Here is a 22015-nt window from a genome sequence, read left to right as displayed (position 1 = left end):
CCTCCGAAACTCCCTAGAAAATTCATCTCTTCCCACCCAAACCACCCCCACACCAGGTACCTTTCCCTGCAACCACAGGAGATACAACACCTGTCCCTATACCTCCTCCCTGGACTCAGTCCCGGGACCCCAACAGTCCTTTCAGGTTAGGCAGAGGTTCACTTGCACCTCCTCCAACCTCATCTACTGTATCCCTTGTTCAAGGTGTGGACTCTTATACATCGGCGAGACCAAACGTAGACTGGGCGATCGTTTCGCTGAACACCTTTCCTTAGTCCACCTAGACCTACCTGATCTGGTTGCCAAACACTTTAATTCCCCTTTCTATTCTCACACTGACCTTTCTGTCCTGGGCCTCCTCCATTGTCAGAGTGAGGCTAATCACAAATTGGAGGAACAGCATGTCATATTTTGCATGGATCACTTACAGCCCAGTGGTAAGAAATTTGATTTCTCTACAAGTAACCCCTCCCTCTCTCTCCACCCCTCCCCCACTGAAGTCGCAGCAGGTTCCCGTTCTCAACTAGCAAACAGCTAACAATGGCCTGTTTCTATTATCATCGTTACTTTTTTGCATATCTTTCATTCATTTGTTCTTTATCTCTCTACATCACTGTCTATATCTCTTGTTTCCCTTTCCCTTGACTGGTCTGAAGAAGGGTCTCGACCCGAAACGTCACCCATTCCTTCTCTCCAGAGATGCTGCCTGTCCCGTTGAGTTACTCCAGCATATTGTGCCTATCTTCAGTTTAAACCAGCATCTGCAGTTCCTTCCTACACAAATCATTATATCACATTGGTAGCATAAGTTCCTTTCATTCCCTTTTTCACTTTTGGATAGATTTTAATTAGCTAACTTCATGAAGTTGTTAAACAGACAGGTTCATGGCCATTGGAACTGTCAAAGGTTTATCAAACTTACTTTCTAATTGAACTTTGTACTGGGATTAGGCAGCACACTTGTACACATAATAACTTTTAAAAACTCTCAGATACTTCCAGCTATATTTCAGTAAATCCCTGCAGTAATAATAAAGTAAAGCTTTTGTATAATGTACAGTATTTAAATTATAATATGTTTTGCACAATATTTAATGGAAATGAAAGATAATAGACTGGAATTCAATACTTAAATTCAAAAGCAGTAAAATTCCATGACCTATGTTTATTCCTTGCTGACATCATGAACAAGCAACAGGTTTACATTGACTCATTCATACTGAATATCAGTTGTAGGCTGGGAGCCAGTTTCCAACTGATGTCATACTGCACATCAGAACACAATGTTCTGGCAAAAAAAGCAAAAACTTACTCTTGCACAGAACAAGCAAAAACATGTCCAGAAAATTTAGAGTGGTGGTTCAAACTAAGTGGCTTTAAATTCTTTTACCTGGCTTTCGTCATGACATTCTCCTCCTCCCAAAACTGCCTGTCCCGCTGAGTTACTCCAGCATTTTGTGTCTATCTTCAGTTTAAACCAACATCTGCAGTTCCTTCCTACACAAGTCATTATTTGGAATGGAATGCGCCGGCAGGTACAGGTATTAAAAACACATTTGATAGGAACATAGGGCAGATGAGTTTATTTCAATGACATGAGCATTTAATTAGAGGCAGTTAAACCAGAATGGTCAGATGATAGGGGACAAAGTTGAGTCACTGAGGGAGGAAAATCCACTGTTACGCCAGAAACATTTCTTTTATGACATGCATCTGAATTTAGAAAGTGGGGATTAAATGCTCCACTTATACCTTCATGAATACTTTAATAGAGAAAGTCTTTAAATACTGTTCAGAAAGTTCTTGCATTATTTAGTTGATCCTTGTTTTATACAAAAGGAAATTTGGTGATATTAGAAATCAATGTTATGGTGCATTATATCTACTCACTTTTTTTCTATTTAAAGTATATTTGATCTTCCAGATGTTAAAAGACAAGTAGAATTATTGATAATTCATACTTAACTAGAAAAATAAAATAACATTAATGTTTTTGGTATAATGCATGAGAAAATTGATATTTACCCCCAGAATGGGATGTAAAAGACAATTATTTCCTGTTCATTTCATTGCACAGTGGAAAGTCAACCAGTGCTTTGTGGCATAAATAACCCTCACGCTTCTGATCTGATTTCCACATTAGTTGAACAAGGGACATAATTTCCCTTCTTCTTGGACCATTACCGGGGAATATAGAATATGTATTTCCATCATAGAGTTCTCTTGGTTTAACAAGGTCTTCACATAATGATGCTGGATTGGTTCACTATTTATTTTCATTTATTATTGTGAAGATGCCAAGATACAATGAAAACCTTTATTCTGCGTGCAATCCAGTTACATTATATACATTGAAATGCTAATTTTTCATCCCTCTGTTAAATGCACACTATGCCTCCACATTGTACTAACCAACTGCAGCTCTGTGTTCCCCTCTTTCCCTTCTTCTTCAACACTAAGATGTCCAGAACCCCCAGCTCTCAATTCCTCAACAACCTGGGGCCTCCCTAATTCTCCTAAACCCCATTTCCCCAAAATAATGATGCCTAACAACACACTCTGTGTACCATCACCATGATGGAAGCGAGATCTCCAAACCCAACACCGATCCACTCACCTAATCATTGTCTCCAATTCCTGTCAGGTTCAATCCTCAGCCTTGATGCATGGACCCTCTGTAACCTTTAGCCCACGCTGACAGTCAATACCTCCACCACCACAATCCCTGACATTCCTCTCCTCTTCCAATGGCAACCACTCGTCTTCGCTATCCCAAAGTGCTCAGAATCCCACCTCAATCCTTGGCAATCCACCAAGATCTTAAGCAATACCACAATGTTTAACATTCCTTCTAACCCCTATCCTCAATAACCCCGTGATTCCTGGCATTTGCTGACTTAATTCTAGGCAAGCCTCCATTCCACCATGCCATCTCCTAGGAAGCTCAGTGCTTTTCACCCCAATCTTTATTCTTCTGTATCCACGCTCCCCGGCCTCAGGATGAGACTATCTAGCTACCCTCAATTAATCCAGACTCCTCTCCCTACCACACCAGTTACATCCCCATAATGGTCGATGCTCCTCCCTTCTTCCAACAACAACCTTTCCATAATCCTCAGGAGGACTCTTTCTCTTCACTGATCACAGGCCACAAATGTCCAAAACCCTTACCCTAACTGAGCAAAAGGCCGCTGGTAGTCCAGACTTTGCCTCACCACTGCTCCCTCCTCCTCTTATCACAATTTGTTCCGATTACCCCCTATCTCCCTGCAACCACTGAAATTTACAGTGGGGGCCTCATACCACATCAGTTATTCGCACCTTATTGCAATGCCAATCTGGTTAGGAACTCTGGAATTTCTGGGTAACTGCAGTGTATTGTGATATTAGCCCATACAAGGGATTTTGTTTCATAAAAGCACTTGCATCACATTCCGCAATGCAAAATGTGAAAGGATACTTGTGCTCCTTGACATACTGACATCAATGTAACAACTGATAAGCTGGAAGGGAAAAAAACACTCCCTCAGGAACGATTTATGGTCCATAGCACCATCTAGAGGATTTTGAAAAAGCACCGTGTTAGCATAGTCACCTGTCAACTTCTATTGCCCCTCAGCACTAGGCTATAAACCAGAAAATTAACATGACTCCCACTCCCAGTCATTATAGGACAAGTCAAACAGGAAAGGGTGTGTGTGTGTGTGTGTGTGCGCGTATGGCAGATGTCAGGTAAGAGCAGACTTCAGCTCAGCTATTGTGAGGTGGTTAACTTACTGATAATTACTTCCTTGAGTCACACAAGAAGAATTCTTATGGCAGACAAGTTATGTGAGAGTCGCCAGTACCTATGGCCATATACCCTGCAGGAATCATCTGCAGAGAAGTGAGGAAAACAAACACCTTTGGTATGTTAAAATGCATGTCTATTAGGATACGGTAAATTATATGACAAGTATAGAATTAGAATAATAAATACATCATTTATAAGCTGATGGAAACACAAGGAACTGCAGATGCTGGAATCTTGAGGAAATCCCAAAGTGCGGGAGGAACTCAACAGGTCAGGCAGCATCAGTGGAGGGAATGGACAGGTGACATTTTGGGTCAGGACCCATCAGTCTGAAGAAGGGTCCCAACCTGAAGCGCCCCGACACAAAACAACACTTGTCCATTCGACTATTTAAGCTGATGGTGTAGTTTCTGCATGTGTGTAAATCCATGTGTGTGCATGCACGCACGTGTTTGACCATTACAGAAGATGGTCGACTAGACAATATGATTTCTCCCCTTCTGTACGCTTGAGAATAAGACTTCCTCACTAGGGCAGAACTCTTTATACTTTCAGTCTCAGAGATAAAGCAATTTCTCTACTTCTGTGCAGGAGAAATCCACTTTGCCAATGCTGTCCCGCAATGCACCCCTCAACCCTGCTCCTGGTGCTATGGAATCAATGTTTTTTGGTTACAAAAGAATTTGTGTATTGAACATCATGATTCATAATTTGCATACGCCAAAAGTTTTAAGATGTTTCTTACTTTTTATTTCTGTCGATTATCTAATATTTACAGGAATCTGTTTTTTTAGTGGTATCCTTTTGATTGGCTGTACTAGACACTCTAGACATGGTTTGTCATTAATTCAACCTCGAATTGATTTTGTGTTGTCAGATATTGTACAATTTCATTTTTTCTTGCTTTGACATTCTTAAAGCTCCTAAGTATTCCAAATAACAGTACAGTTTTTTGTCATTATGCAGCAAATCATTTTGCTCTGCTGGTAATTACTGACTCTCTTACGAAATGATAGAACGTTATTTATCCCAGGAGGGAAATTAACAACATTTTTATACAACTCGAGCCTAATGTGCTTAGCCTGGAGGGAAATTTAACAACATTATGATAAAATTTGAGTTTAAAGTACATAGTCAATGTCACATTTCATTGTTCCTTCTCTCAAACATACGCAGAAGACCATTGGCCTCCTTAAAAAAAAAGTATTAATTTTAACCAAATAAATTCAATATCGTCACATAATCTCGAAAGAAAACAAAACAGGGCTTGTTGGAGGACTGGGTTTATACCATTATATCATTTGGTTAGTTTATTTCCTATACTTACATTCTAGGAAAACATATACACTCTACCTTCTTGGAGTACATGACCTGATTTCAGCTGAAATTACCAACAACCTAGGTAAAAAAAAGAACAAATCTAAGAATAACTTTTTGGGAGGTACTGTGGTCTTCATATTGAAATGTCAATGAAAGCATTAAACGCTCTGGGAAATAGTTGAATGAATAGTGTTAAAGTAGCATGTATGCAAAGCCATTGAAAGGAGCTGCTGAGGTAAGCCAATAACAAAATATATAGACAAAAAGGAAACAAAATACAAAAAGAAATGCAGATCATCAATAAAATCATTAATGGAACAAAACGTGTGGAAGAATTATACAAAACGAATCCAGATGAGAGATACAAGACTAGAAGATGTAGAAGTAAAATTTACATAGAGTGAACTTGATGTCTTCACTGTACACTGATGGCACTGTATGCCATTTATCTTTATGTTTAGAGGGGAGAAGTTGTTTTATTTAATGCGCTGGTGGGCAAGAATGCTTGAACAAAAATTACCTTAGAGCAGATTAATTCTCCCTTCTCACAATCACAAACCATGAAAGTGATAAGCACAATAATCTCCTCAACACTTAGATGAGAATTTCATCTGTTATAATTAGTACACATCATGAAATTGGCCCAAGTTCTTTCACGCACTATTCATCATTACGCAATAAATTATATTTGGTCATGATTCACATCACTAATGATGCCATTACTGTGCCTCCTTTTTCCAGCTTTAATGTTAGAAACTGGAGATTTTTGGATGCACATTATCACTTTCAAGATTCACTCTTAGTTTAGCTGCAAGTGCATCCCACCACTTTGCTGCAGCTTTTGTGATTGGCTGGCCATCTTCAGGAATGCTACTTTAACACTATCCAAACCCCACTAAATCTGCAGGAACATAGTGCGTGACTTTAGCTGCATTAAACAGCCAATGTACTAATGTAAGAATGGACAATAGTCACACCAATGGGTGCTAATTTTGAATGGAGGAATCAAATTTTGACGATTGGCTACACATGATATGTTGGAGATCTTCCTCATGTGGCAAATGCATGGCCATCGACCAAAATCCTAATTCCAGAGTCTTCAGAAATACAATTTCCAAATAAGATCTCACTGACAGTTGACTACTTTTTCAAAACCAGTCACAATGACGATATGTGACCAGATGAAGAAAGACCTTAAACCACATTCTCATGCCAGGACTGTTCTCTCCAATAACCTCAAACCAATTTTGACCATCAATTTCTTTGTCATAGGTCATTCTAAGCAATCACAGAACTCTGTAATGATTTCCAATATGCTACTCACTGTTGCATCATAGAGGTTATACAGGCATATTACACAAGGGGAGACGACTTTATCTTCTTTGATTTCAGCAAGGAACAGATCACTTCGCGAGCAAAGAGGTTTACAAGACTTGTTGGCTTCTCATAATTGTGAGCATCTACTGACTGCACTCATGTGCCCAGAGGAATTCCATTCAATAAGACCAACCTTTTAATCAACAGAAGAGGTTTCTGCTCAATCAACATGCAGGTCATGATGGTTCATTAGAAGATAATCAATTCCACTCATATTCCACTTGGTAGCTTCCAACCCAATGGTAAGTGCATTAAATTCTCCCATTTTAGATAACAATCCCACGCCCCTTTTCACCCTTCTCTCCCGTGCCCCACCCAGGTCCATCCTCCCACTATTCTGCCCACCCACCCCCCTTCTCCCTCCCACTCATCCCCTTGCACATATCCTTTCTTCTGGCTTTATTCTCACTCCTCTCCTTCTTTTAGAGCCTTATGTCTTCTTTTTATCTCTTGTCTTTGTCCATCCATCTGCCAATCAAAACACCTCTCACCTGGATCCACCTACAACTTGTTAGGCTTTGTCCCACCCTACCTCTTTTCTAGCTTTGTCCCACTGACTACAATGATTCCGAAGAAGGGTACTGGCCTAAAACATCACCTACCCATGCCCTCCCGAGGTGCTGCCTGACCTGCAATTCATCCAACATTTTGTATTAAGCTCAATTCAATGTTTTATGGCAGGTCTCACAATATGTAGAAACAAGGAACTGCAGATACTGGTTTACAAACAAAAAAGACACATAGTGCTGGATCAGGCAGCATCTCTGGAGAACATGGATAGTTGATGTTTCGGGTCGGGATCCTATTTTAGATTAGGAGTATATATAGACATGACATATTCATCCTGAGGGAAAGCCAACTGTAAATTTAAAAAAAGGCAGATGCCAGAAATCCAATAAAAGATCTTGAATCTGAAATATTGTTTCTCTTTCCTCAGATGCTGCTTGATCTGCTGTGTGTTTCCAGCACCTTTGGTTTTTATGTAAAATTGGCTAAAATTGTCTTCACTCATTTAGTGACAATTACACAACTGCCACCAGATGGCAATAGATGTACAGCACAAATTTAATGATACCTGCATCAAAAGATAAATGGAACTAACTTGAATTAAATTTCTGTTTGTTATCATAATACTCTTGTTCCTAATTATTCACTTGATAGCCCAGCAATTTCTATTACATTTCTTCAAAGGTCTGGGATAATTATTTGCATTATATCCATCAATGTTGCTTCAAAGATCAGATATAAAGAATAACTCACTTTTAGAAAGTAACATTCATAAATGTAGGCCATCCTAATGAATTATATGACCTATAAAGTACTTCTGAATTGCAGTAACATAAGAAGTACATAAGATAATTTGCACGCAGCTAAATGCTATGAACAGGAATAAAACTAAATGGGTAAGAGGGAACTGCAGATGCTGGTTTAAACCGAAGATAGACACAAAAAGCTGGAATAACTCAGCGGGGCAGGCAGCATCTCTGGAGAGAAGGAATGGGTGACGTTTCGGGTCGAGACCCTCCTTCAGACTTAAAAAATGGACCAGTTAATCTACTCAATGCTCAATGATTATTGTCACATGTACTGTCAAATTCTTTACGAGTACAGTTCTTACGAGTACAGTCTTATCTTGGCCTTAAAGGCCTTTTCTCCTTCGTCCGCCGCCTTGAAATCAGCATCTTGTCCAGTGTCCCTCCAGCCATCTCCCGACTCCCTCCAGACATCTCACCTGTTCCCGGTCTTCAGGGTTCGGAAAACAATTAAGGTTGAAATGGTTTCCCATCATACAATGAACTAAATCAAACAAACTCTGTCTCAGTGTACTATTTCTATCAATCTGAATCTGAGTAATCTCAATCTAAAGAAGGGTTCCAACCCGAAATGTCACCCATCCTTTTTTTCCGGAGATGCTGCCTGACCCGCTGAATTACTCTAGCACTTTGTGTCTATCTTCTTTACTATTTTATACATTTGTACTGTATGTAAAATATTTTTATACATAGTAATACTTGTACTGAACTGTATGCAAAAATGAATTTCACTGTACCTCAGTACATGTAACAATAAAGTACCATTGAACATTGAACCATATTGTTACGTGGAAAGTTACTTAAACTTCTGAGCACATTGAATTCTCCTGCAGAAATCTGCCCGATATAACTTGCACAGAAAATATTCTTATGCAGAAATTGTGCAACATAAAGGACACTATTCATTAAATAATGTCATAGAAGCAGCTGCTTGCTCAGAATATTTTCTTGCACAGTGCAGTATTTCAGGACTTAGATCCAACTACTGACAATTTTGAAAGAGGTTGGTCTACAAGGGATGAATTATTTTCACTACTTCTAGGAACCTGGAGAAATTTCACCGGACTGCCTTTTGATCAATAGATAGAAGCTTTGAAAGAACATATATGGAAGCTATTGCAGCCAAGTCATAATAGTTAGTGAAATGGACACGGTCTTTTCTAAATTTCAAGCTCATCGACATGTTCCTCACTTTTGGAGGTCACCGAAAAAGCACCTCAAAGTCATAAATAAAACAACATTTCTGTTAAATGCTTAGCACCTTGTTTGGTTTACAGGCTGCTCCTCAAATGTTTATTATTTATTATAGGAAGCTGAGGGGTGACCTTACTGAGGTATGTAAGATGATTAGGGGTAGGGATAAAATGAACGTTCACAGTTGTTTTCCCAGGGTGGAGCATTCTAAAAGTTGAGGGCCTAGGCTTCAGGTGGAGCGGGAGATGTAAGAGGGAACTTACGGGCAACGTTTTCACTCAGTTGGTAGTCTGCATCTGGATTGAGAAACCAGGGGAGGCCATAGAAGAGGATACAATTATGGCTTTTAAAGGGCAGATATATGGATAGGAATGGTTTAGCCCAGTATGCCAACTTGGTCGGCATGGACAAGGTGTTCAGAAAAGTTTGTTTCCTTGCTGTTTGACTGTGATTAACTCCAGCAGAAGACATAGAGCAGTGACTCACCCTCCAATAGCAATGTTGTCCAAAGAAAGGAAAAAATGTCTATGTGCACTAGCAGCATTGTCCTTCCATTACCCAGTGTAACCTGACATTGTGAATTCCAAAAGGTGTCTGATCTATACAAGGAAAGTGAAAATGTTTTAGTCATAAAGTTAGTCAATAATGAAATTCAATTGAAAATTATTTTGAGTGAACAACATGGCTGACTCTTAAAAAGTACATGGGACTTTTGTAAGAAATGTGACATTTAATTGAATAGCCTGAGCTCACGATCTCTTATTTCGTATGACACAAAATGCTTCCTTTAAATGAATTAAATTATATCTCCTGACTATTCACAATGTTATGCTCCATATAATGAAAGTGGTAGGAATACGATTGTTCCTTGTTGTATGATTCGACTCAATCTCCGGCAGACTGGATGCAGGGAGGATGTTCTCCTGGCTAGGATGTATAGAATGAGAGGTCAGAGTCTCTGGTATGAGATTTAGGTTTGACTTTAAAATGTCTTCTCTGAAGGTAGTGAACTTATGGGATTCACTACCTTAGAGAGCTGCAGACGCCAAGTCACTGAATATATTCATGAAAGAACATTAGTGGATGGAAAAAGCATTAAGAGGAATGGGAAAAGAGAGGGAATATTTTATTGAGATAGATGACCAGCCATGATCATATTGAATAGAAGAGCATAGAACATAGAACAGTACAGCACAAGAACAGGCCCTTCAACCCACAATATTTGTGCTGAACACAATGCCGACCGTTACATCTACCTGCACATAACCCATATCCGTCCATTCCTTGTATATCTATATGCCTATCCAAAAATCTTTTAAATGCCACTAATGCATCTGCTTCAACCACCACCTCTGGCAGCACGTCCAGGCACTCAACACCCTTTGTATAAAAACCTTGCCTTGCACATCTCCTTTAAGCTATTCCTCTCTCATTTTATACCGATGCCCTCTGGTATTTTTCCACCCTGGGAAAAAGATTCTGACTGTCTAGCCTATCAATGCCTCTCATAATTTTACACACTTCTATCAGGTCTCCACGCAACCTCTGGCATACCAGAGAAAACGATCCAAGTCTGTCCAACCTCTCTGTAGCTAATAGCCACTAATCGAGGCATCATTCTAATAACCCACCTCTGCACCCCTTCCAAAGCCTCCACATCCTTCCTGTAATGGAGTGACCAGAACTGCACACAATTCTCTAAATATTCGGCCTAACCAAATTCCTATAAAGCTGCATAATGACTTCCAGATTCTTATACTCAATTCCCCGACCTATGAAACCAAATATATCATATGCCTTCTTAACTACTCTGTCTACTTGTGTTGCCACTTTCAGTTGGTTATTCAACACTTCAATCTTGAACACTCACTCCCTAGGGTAATCTCGCACATTTTGAATCAAACCTTCTGTAAGAGTTATGACAAAGGTAAAATGCCTTCTCAGGCGGATGTGAATGATCTTATGCACCATATCAATAAGAACAAGGGATCCGATTCAATTAACACTTCCAAAGATTGATTATCTTCAACCTTTGCACACATGGAAAAACTCTGTTACTGGCTTTACAAATATAACCTATTATTTCCTACAAGTTGTTTTTATTTCATAATTGTAGCATCTGCAAATTGGCCTTTTGTATCTTATATACAAATTGCCGACCTTGTCTGTCTGCAGGACAACATTTCATAAATAATTCACTGTATAACACTTTTTAATATTCTGAAAAGGTAAAAGTTGATTGGTGCAAGCTATTTACTTTATACACCTGCTTCTGGTGATAATGAAATCTTTGATTCAGGAATCAGGTTCCAAGTTCCGGCATATATTTTTTTCAAAGCCAGGAAAGTGTGGTGGTCAAACAATATCATATACATTGAAGTGACTATTATTCCACTGGAACACTACCCCTTTCATAGACTGGATTTGTGTGCAGTTTTTAATTTATGGAAAAGCCAGTCTCCTGATGTATTTGGACTTTATGAAGAAGGGTATTAGTCATAAAGTTACATAGTATGGAAACTGGCCTTTTGGCCCGACTTGCCCACACTAACTAACATGTCCCATCTACACTAGTCCCACCTGCCTGCGTTTGGCCCATATCCCTCTAAACCTGTCCTATCCATGTACCTGCCTAATGTTGGTTAAACAATGCGATAGTACCTGCCTCAACTACCTCCTCCAGCAGCTCGATTCACCCTTTGTGTTAAAATAAAAAATACCCCTCAGGTTCCTATTAAATCTCCCCACCCCACACCTGAAACCTATGTCCTCTATTAAACAAAATTAGAGCACAAAACATTGGGTCTAATATCCCTGCATACTCTGAGGATTGGTCAAAGGACAGGAAACAAAGAGTAGAAATAAAAGGTAATTTTTAATTTGGGAGGCTCAGATGAATGGGATGGTGCAGGGTATCAGTGCTGGAGCCCTGGTTGTTTGCAATCATTACCACTGATTTTTAATGGATCAGGTGCAATATTTTCAAGTCTGTTGAAGACACTAAGCTAGGTGGCAGTGTGGCCCAGGAACATGATGCAAAGAATTCAGGGAGATTTAACCGGGCAAATTAAATGGCAAAGTACATTGTAGACCAAATACAAAGTGGAAAAATGTGAAGTTTTCCACTTTGTTTTAAAAAAAGGAAAGGTTAAAAAAATATATATATGTGTGGTGAGATATTTAATAATGTTTGGGAGCAGATGGACCTTAGTGTAAAAATAACCGTAACTGAAACGTAATAATCAGGTTCAGCAAATAATCAGGTATGCAAATTGTGTAAAAGCATTTGAATACAAATGAGAAATGTCTTGCTTAGAAAGAGCCCTGGTAAGACATCATGAATGTTGTGTTAAGGCTGGTCTCCCTACCTTAGGAACGATAATCATGCAGTAGACTGAGCGCAGTAAACATTCACTACATAATCTGCATCGTTTTTCCCACATGACAAACCAGGTATAGATAGGGCAGGCGGTTAGAACCCTTTTCCCGGGGTAGAAATGTCAAAAATTAGAAGGCATAGCTTTAAGGTGAATGGGACAAAGTTTAATAAGGATGTTCAGGGTATGTTTTCTTAGACATGGGTGGTGGGTGCCTGGAACGCACTGGCAGGGATGTTGGTGGAGGCAGATACAATAGTGGCATTCAAGAAGATGGATATGCAGGGAACGGTGGGATATGCATCATGTGCAGGCAGATAAGTTTACCTTGTCATTATGTTCAACACAGACATTGTGAGCTGAAGGGCCTGTTCCTGTGTTGTACTTTTCTATCTTCTAAACTGACATCATGGTCATCCAGACATTGTGGGCCAAGGTCTGTTCCTGTGCTGTACTCTTTTATGTTTTATGTAATGGCAATTGAGTTAAAATACTGAATTGCCAACAACACCCAAAGAAATGAACAGAATAAATCTTTGAAATTCTCTATTATAGAGGGCTGTGGAGTGTCAGTTACTGAGTCCATTCAATTAATTATATTGATATATATTTGGACTTTAACAAAATCGGGGATATGAGATTTGTGCAGGAAATTAGCAGAGATGTAAGGTCAACCAGAGAAGCACCAAGTGGCTTGGGACTCTTGCTTCTATTTCCTATGCTTTCTAATTTGTAAGAAAATCCCCAGACATGAGTATAATATGATTGCTTAAAAATTTAAACCCAAATTGTGAAGGCATGGAACAAATTATGTCCCAAAATATTTGAATGTTAAAGCTAGACATTATAGCAATTTCTTCAAGTTGCACAATTTGCAATTTCTTTAACATCTTAAAGTTAATTTGTAGGATTTCATGGAAATGATACTGTTTTTTTCTTTAATTATTTTTTAATGTAGGATCAGATGCCATTATTTGGGTAAAAAGATCAATTTGCATATGATGGCCTCAGTTTAAACACCGGAATTTTATTTTGGTTTTCATCTAAAGTATCTCAATCAAAGGGATCGAAACAACGGTTTTTGCTCTCCTTTTTGGGGGCAATAAATGGCTTTTAAGAATCTTACTCGCGAGTTGTTAAACTGACATATATATTTTGGAGATAGATACAAAGTGCTGGAGTAACTCGGCGTGTCAGGCAGCTTCTCTAGAGAAAAAGGATGGGTGATGTTTTGGGTCGGGATCTTTCTACATATTAATTTGGGAATTTTCTTCACCACTTCATTGAAATCTAAGAGTTCTGGATCTAGTGTTCAATGATCTAGTACTCTAATTTCAAAAATAATAATGTATCATCAGCAATGCCCATGGCTTTCTTTCTCTTGGGTGATTTGTCCATGGGCTGGGTTATGTTGTGATTCAGGTTGGCCTGCAACCCAATTTTTTTTGTGTGTATGTGTATTTGGTATATTTTCAAAAATAAACTTTATTCAGAATAAAAACATATACAAATCCAAAAGCTCTGCATAAACTCTTTGTACTTTCTTAGTGTCTACATTCAATAGTGACATATCAATAAAAACAGCCTTTCCACTCGTGTGTGGGATTGAACTGCAGATGCTGGTTTAAACCAAAGATAGACACAAAATGCTGGAGTAACAACGGGAGAGGGCAGTTTCTCTGGAGGGGCGACTAATTCCTTCTCTCCAGAGATGCTGCCTGCTGAGTTACTCCAGCATTTTGTGTCAGCCTTGTCATTCATTTGGCCTCCTGGGGTGATATCCATTTCCTTTCCTTGTTTGAAGCGTGTCCCCACCAAACTCAGCCCCTCAATGTCCCGCAGCATTAGGATCCCAGACTGGTCCTTTCCCCCACCTCCAAGCCTTGGTGTTGGCAGCACGAAGTTTCAGTAGTGCATCCTTCATCACTACTCCTCCTGGCTGAAAAAGGGACAGTTGGCAACGTTTCCCTGACGGACATTACTTCACCACCAAAACGCTGGGATATCAGGCTTTGAAAACAAACCGGGGAGGGAAGACTCTCCCCGCAGATTAACAACCCCAGGACTCACAGCTCGGCCAACGTTCCGCCTTCCTCGCTTCAAGCAGCGGCGAACTCTGGGAGCGCCACTGAACTACATCTCCCAGCAGACCCTGCGAGTGACAGCGAAAGCAAATTCATTATTTTTCTCTCAGAGACGACATAAGATAAAATCCTATGTGGTATTAAAATCAAAATCTGGCTTTACCGTCGTTATTTTACCTAAAAGATATCAGGCTAATTACATGACACTAAGAGAGAGATGACTACAAATCCCAGGAGGGAACGTAGCCGGATGGGGGCGATTCTCTCCCCCCCCCCCCCTCTTCCTCCGTGGATTCTGATTGGTGGGAAGCAGTGTCAGTCAGGCCGGGAGAGGCGGTTCGTTTCCGGCCCGGAGGGTCGGAGAGCCTCTGATGTCAGCGGGTTGAGATGAGGAGGAGGAGGAGGTAGGGCGGAAAGAGAGAGGGAGAGAGATAATTTACAGCGTCAGTGAGGCCCGCAGGGGAAGGTGCAGCGACGCTACACCAGTCATGGAGCAGGAGTTCGAGGAGATCGACAAAAACGGAAACTGGTCGACGCTTTATCAGGTGAGGGCGGTCGGGGCTTGAGTCCGAACGAACACCTCTGATCCTCGCTCGGCCTCGACTCTCCGGTGGGCAGCTTCCCAGCAGCGAACAACCGCAGGCCGAGAGGGTCGGTCCGGAGTAAATGTCCGCCGCGCCTCAGTACTGTGACTGTAGGCGGATGCTGAGAGCATTGTGCGGGAAGGATCTGCAGATACTGGTTTAAACCGTAGACAGACACAAAAAACTGGAGTAACTTAGCGGGTTAGACAGAAATGCTTTCTCCAGACTGACTCGCTGAGTTACTCTAGCTTTTTGTGTCTATCTTTGCTGAAACCATTAGCTGCTATCCGTCTGTGTGTGAGAGCGAGATGCTTGTAGATTGTGACGGGCTTGTCCAATTAATTAGTGCTGTCAGCGGCCGCTCAAGCAAATTACTCCACAAGCATTGAAATAAAAGTTGTCACTGTTGCTTGGACAGTTCGCTGGCAATTACTTGTTTGTAGTTAACGTTTGCCTGATCTCGACATTCGTTTGCCCGTTTCAATGCCGACGAAACGATCACATTTATTCTCTGGCCTCCTGAACAAACTTTTATCATTATACGCCGGGATTCATTTTTAACTGAGAGTAATGTTGTATAAAACAAGAAAGACTTTTAAAATCTCAAGTCGAGTTTCACCCCACAACGGTCGAATCCACATACGCACATGTTGCATTCCCAGAGACACTTCCCCCACATTTTACGTGCAACCGACTGGTGATGACCTACCTATTTTTATTTCAGTAAAAAGAATAGTTAAATCTAACTTGAGGCGCGGGAATTTCCCGTTTCTATGAACTTGCAGCTGGAAGAATAAGTATCTAAAAAAGATTGGTTCTGGTAAAATATGCAAGGCCCCAGAATTCACACTTGCTCTATCTTAACGTTGCCATATGTGTCTGTCAGGAGGTGAAACTATGCATCTACGGGTCAGTATATTTATAGTAGTCCTATAATGAACATCACAAGTATGCTGTGTAAAATTAACAACTTCAATACATCTGCTGAACTGTGAATGTATTGTTCCAAAGCACTCAATACTATTTTCTAATCTCTAAGTCATAGATCTACTTATGACTATGAAACTGAGGATGCGTTTGACCAATCCTTTGAATTATTACAATTTGGGAATAATTTGGAGCATTGACTTTATAACACAAAATGGATCAAAATGTCATGACTATGTCTGTGTGGGAGTGATTTTTTTTTAAATTTTTTATTTGCGGCTTCAGTGTTTACTGTTATTTGTTAAATGCATTTACTTCCTGAACTGCTTTGCAGTGACTAGCTAAATGCAGATATAAGATTGTGGAACAATCCCAAACTTTTAGCAAAACTTGTTTGAAAACATTTTCAAGTGGAACAGGGAGCCATTAAAGGCTAGTAATAGGTAGTGTAAGAGAAAGTGAATCAATTTCTGAAATGTCTGCATTGACTGATGAGAGACGAGAGTGGCACCCAGCAGTGTGGGTGTGAAATGGGCAAGTAGACATTATTAAGAACTGGGAATGACCATATAACCTAGTGAACTAGAACCAATACTGTGATTGATTTACAGTCCTTAAGACGGGACCCATTTACACTATTTGCTTTCATCTATCAATTTATAGATTGTGATAGGAGGAAATTGAAGCACTTGAGGGGAAACCCACAAGCTCAGGGAGGAAATGCAAACTCCACATAGATGGGACTGGAAGAGTTCTGTGTGGAGCTGAGGCAGCAGCAATGTATGCTGGTCTACTGTGCTCTTCTCGTTGCCTAGTGCTTGAATCTTTTCCTACAGTAAACAATTTGTCTGGATCAAATACGGCAACCAACTACATTATTTGTGTAATCATGAAGAGAAACTCATGTTTTAAGATTTTATTTTTGAGTATAAAATCCTGATTATTTTTGCCTTCCTTTAGCCCAAAACTGCCCGTCCACTAATGTACTGTATTTGATTAGGTGATAACTGTATTCGTTACCCATGTGGTGACTGACCATATAGCAATTCAACATCCTCATTTCTGTTGAGTTTATCTTAGTTGAGAAGATAGTAAATTAATTTAGAAAGAAGGCTGGAAATTCGAGAAAGTAGAATAATTAGTGGGTTCATGATAAGAATGGCGTGAAAGAGGTTACAAGGAAAAATTCAATAAATAAGATTGAAAACATGATTAATTTTGAACGGGTTACTCATTTTGTTTAATATTTGTCATAGGAAATTATTTAGTCAGCCCACTTTAATGAGTACAATAGGTATCTAGTCCACATAATGTACTTTCATTTTGACTTTTTTGATAAGATTTTATGCACCCTTGGTGCGTGGTATTTATCACACGGCTTGCATTTTTAAGGATTCTCTTAACGCTGTACCTGCATTCTATTATGTTATATCTGTTCACTTAATTCTTCGAAATTTATTATTTGTACTCTTTATCTAAACCATTAGAATTACATTATAAAAGTATATCTTGAGTAACCTGCTCTTACTTTCAATCCTATTACCTATTGACATTTTGCCTTATCCAACTTCCTGCTCTAATTTTTATTGTGACCCCAACTTGATTATCCATTTTCTCAAATTCTCATCTTTCTTTCGAAGATTATTGTCTTAATCACTCGAATCCTGCCATTTCTAATTAACTTGCACTTCTTGCAAATCATTATTTTTCTCAATAATTGGAAAACGTAAACATGCAAGCTCAGCTCTAAATGCTGACAAGATATTGGATGTTACACAATTGACCTGGATTACTATCAACTTTTAGATTTGGTGATGTTCCACAAAATTGCAACTCTACTATAGATTGACACAATTATCTGATGCATGTACGTAGGTACGATTCTACGACTTTAGAAGCCCTCGCTGGTGCTTCAAGGAGTATGTTATTAAATTAGTATTTTTGTAGGAGTCATTGTTTCAAAACTACTGTGAATGACGCTCGACTCTCGAATGACCAAATGTCAGCAGCAAGATTTCCTATAGATCATGAAATATGTACTTTGTGAAAGAGCAAAATAATCTTAGCTTGGGTTGTTTCAGAATCAGTAATCTTGACATTGACATTTTATATTTTGTAAATCTGCTGAACCTTTAAGGCGACAACTAAGTTCAAACATGAATATTTCGATTGATTCACAAAATGCTGGAGTAACTCAGCAGGTCAGGCAGCATCTCGGGAGAGAAGGAATGGGTGACGTTTCGGGTCGAGACCCTTCTTCAGACTGAGACCCTTCTTCTCTCCCGAGATGCTGCCTGACCTGCTGAGTTACTCCAGCATTTTGTGAATAAATCGATTTGTACCAGCATCTGCAGTTATTTTCTTATAAAACATGAATATTTGATGGATTTTAAATGTAAACGATGCTTTTAACTTTATTCTGGAATTTTGGTATCCCTAAATGTTTGGTAAAAAGTTTTTTAAATGTTTAAATCATTTCTAAAATACAATATTTTCCTTTACTAACTTCTGATGACTACTTAACTCGAACAGTGAAACACTAGCCCTATCATGGATCCCTTCATTGAAACTTCTTGACCAAACATAAGCCAACAATGCCGCACATTATTATTGTGTCAAGGTATTCCATTTTTACAGAGGATGCATTTAAACCACTGATTAAATGGTTGTAAGATGATTTTTAAAAATCTCAATATGGAAAGAGAAAACATGTAGGCTGACACGGTAGCCAATTTATACATGGCAGATTTCCACAAGAAAATGCCATAGATGAATTGTAAGATCCCATTTTATTCCCTGCCTGTGAAAAACAATGCAGATGCTGAAAATTTGAAATAAAATCAGAAAATGTTGAAATATTAAGTTCAAAGGTTTCAAAGGTCTTTTCAACAGAACAGATCAACAACAGAGCTTTATTTGTCATTCGGTACCGAGGTACCGAACGAAACTACATAGCAGTCACACACAAAAAAGAACACAAGACACATGACCCCAACACAAACGTCCATCACAGTGACTCCAAACACCCCTTCACTGTGATGGAGGCAAGAAAACTTCCACTCTCTTCCCCACGCCCACGGACAGACAGCTCGTCCCCGACCGACCCGCACAGTCCCCGCAAGGGGATGGAAGTCCCCGCGGCCGAGTCGCACCGGGCGCTGAGACATCTCGCGGCCGAACCGGGCGATGGAAGGCCCCGCGACCGAGCCGTGCACATCGTCACATTATTGTCACATGCACCAATTAAGGTACAGTGATATGCAAATTACCATTTTTAAAAAAAGCAACAAGATACACCGACATAAAAGTTAACATAAACACCCACCACAGCAGATTCCTCACTGTGATGGAAGGCAAAAAAGTCCAATCATCTTCCTCTATTCTCCCGCGGTCGGAGCAGTCGAACCATCCGTCGGGGTGATCGAAGCTCCCGCAACCGGAGGTTGAAGACCCGCGTCGGGGGGATCGAAACTCCCACGTTGGGGTGGTAGAAACTTCCGCAGCTTGGAGTTCCCAATGTCGGTCTCTGACCAAACCGTGATGTTAAGTCCGCAAGCACCCATGTTTGGAGCTCCGAGGCCGATTCCTGGTAAAGGGATCGCGGGCTCCGCGATGTTGAAGTCCCGCAGGCTCCCCGCAATGGAGCTCTCAAAATCGGTCTCCTGCAAAGGCCGCCAACTCCTCGATGTTAGTTCGCAGCGCGGACGGGGATACGCTACGGAAAAAATCGCATTTCCGTCGAGGTGAGAGATTAAAGGAGAAACAGAGTTAAGTTGTGAAAATAGAATTAACTGATGAAAGGTCATTGACATGGAATATTGACTTTGTTTCTCTTTCCACAGCCTGGCTGGCCTGCGTATTTCTGACTTTAAAAAAAATTACACTCTAATTATTACCTAGGAGAGGGGGTTTGCAGTAATAGCAGAATTTAGTGTTGCATGGTAAAGGAAATGGCATTTTTAAAACTCGAACAAAAGAGTACAAATTTAGAATTACAACATGAGTTGGCTTTAATGTAGATCACAACAATTCAATAGTTAGTTCATTTCATGAGGATTATCTAGATAACAAAAATGCTTGGCTAACTTGTTTACTGCAGGAACTTGCCTGAACAGCAGTCAGCATGTGGATTTGCACATTGACCCAGTCGAGTACTATCTCATCCAAATGTAGTTTGTTTGCAGAGGAATTTTAATAATGGGAGATCGTTCTGGGAAACCTGCGAATCCCTTGCGTTGTTAGTTGTAGGGAAATCAAATGTTGGTAATGTTCAAGTGTGCAGCATGTAACATTGAGAAAAAGGGTGGTAACATATAAACATGAGTTTTAATTACCTGTCCTATTGTCTGTAGATAATACCTATGTGTATGAAGGACCTGCAGATGCAGGCCTGACGCCAGTCTGAATAAGGGTCTCAACCTGGAACGTCACCCATTCCTTCTGTGCAGAGATGCTGCCAGTCCTGCTGAGTTACTCCAGCATTTTGTGTCTATAATATCTATGTAAGTGGTCGTTGCCAAGCCAGAGATGACCAAAAATGTTTCTTCAAATATTGTTTATTCTAATCATGTAAATGAAACATTTGTGCATTTTAAAATATATTTGTGCACTTTAACATTATGAAATCTTTTCTAAAATTGTTTATTTTGGCATCTCAATTTGTAACAAGTCACTCTGGAATTATTATCTTTGCTCGTAGTTAATTATGTGTACATTTTTGACCTACATAATCCTCATGAAATGAACTAACTCTTGAATTTTATTAGTCCTATTATTGTCTGTCAGATAGGTAAAGTTTCACCTTTATGTTTATGGCATTTTTGTGATTAAAACCAGCTGTCTTTGAAGATCTCCAGAGAATTCTTATTTCCTGATGGCAGTTTATCCATTTAGAAGCACAGCTGATAAAGTAGTAGATGGAACCCTTACTATGCCACGGACAGCAAAACTGAGAGCACTGATGACTGGGTTCTTCATTATGCGGCTTTATAGATTTTGCCTTCATGCAAGCAATGCTTCCACTGCATTCATATCCAGGTTGCAAAACCCTCTTTTAATAAAGAGCATAATGCTGTTTGTAATGAACAAATTGTGAAAGTCTATTTTTTTTAAAACTAGCTTTGATTCAGTTCCTGGAGTCAAAGCCTGTGTTTGCTTTATATACTCACATGCACAAGGTCTGCAAAAAGCACAAGATTCATGCCTTTTTCACAAAGTGCTGAAAAGTTACTCATTACATGGTGCTCCTAGTCCATCTGGCATGGCATGCACCAGATCCATGGTTGATTGAATTGAGATAGTTACAAATAAATTAATAGAATTAAAACTTTGTAGCTGTCGCAATCATTTAGGCTTAGACCGAAAGTTATTCATGGTGTCAAAACGAACAAGTTTCAGACATGGCAAAAGTTGGTGAAATGGATCATGAAATTTATTTGTTCCTTTCCCTGGGCAATCAATTGTTGAATTTTCCAGCCCCAGTGTCCCTATAAAGTTGGCAAAAATTGCAGTGACAAATTGCCTACAATAGCCATGTCTGTTGATTTCTGGCAGTATTTTGGAATTTAGATTCTTGAGATGGGAATCATTTTATCAAAATGAATCTAAACACTTGTGTTTGGTTTTACGATCTATTTATCTTTTCCATTTTGTAGTATGTTATCTGAATGGTCATTGAAGTTAACATTCTTATTTTTCTGACTAATATGGTTGTATTATAGTAAAAATATTAGTAGCTAAACTTACTTCGGAATTCTGTAATCTGTCATCTGTATTCTTATGCAAGGTCATTGAAAATCATGCAATTTTTTTGATGAGATTGTGATTGAGGGGCGATCTGTGACAGTTATTTTCATTATAACAAATTGTGTGCCATTTTCTGCTCATAGGAGATTTGCGGTACTGGGAAGCCCATTTTTTCTAAGATGTATGTTGATAACCTTTTGATAATGCTCAGTTTAGAATGACATAATTAGCATTTGTAAAATCACCAATTGATTAATTTGTTTTAAAATTATTCTCAATTTCTCTTTGGATTCCTATGCAT

The 22015-nt window shown here is 39.5% G+C and overlaps 1 protein-coding gene and 1 long non-coding RNA gene across 2 annotated transcripts in view; one reads left to right on the top strand and one right to left on the bottom strand.

Annotated features, from left to right (window-relative positions):
- Positions 1-8108: 8108 nt before the first annotated feature.
- LOC144604695 (uncharacterized) lies at positions 8109-14494 on the bottom strand. The gene is made up of 3 exons (XR_013548762.1): positions 14445-14494; positions 9484-9596; positions 8109-8233 (listed from the first exon to the last, which is right to left on the bottom strand). It is a non-coding gene; the product is annotated as an uncharacterized LOC144604695 (long non-coding RNA).
- Positions 14495-14857: 363 nt separating this feature from the next.
- Positions 14858-22015, top strand: part of LOC144604507 (tyrosine-protein phosphatase non-receptor type 1-like) — a 64950-nt gene continuing 57792 nt past the window's right edge. The window contains exon 1 of the mRNA XM_078419002.1: positions 14858-15003. Coding sequence (XP_078275128.1) covers positions 14947-15003 — 57 coding nt within the window. The 5' untranslated portion in view covers positions 14858-14946. The remainder of the gene's footprint in view (positions 15004-22015) is intronic.

The sequence above is a fragment of the Rhinoraja longicauda genome, chromosome 22, assembly GCF_053455715.1.
Source record: "Rhinoraja longicauda isolate Sanriku21f chromosome 22, sRhiLon1.1, whole genome shotgun sequence".
NCBI classification, from domain to species: Eukaryota; Metazoa; Chordata; class Chondrichthyes; order Rajiformes; family Arhynchobatidae; genus Rhinoraja; species Rhinoraja longicauda.
The sequence above is the reverse complement of the archived record's forward strand: the minus strand, read 5'-3'. Positions and strand labels throughout refer to the sequence as shown.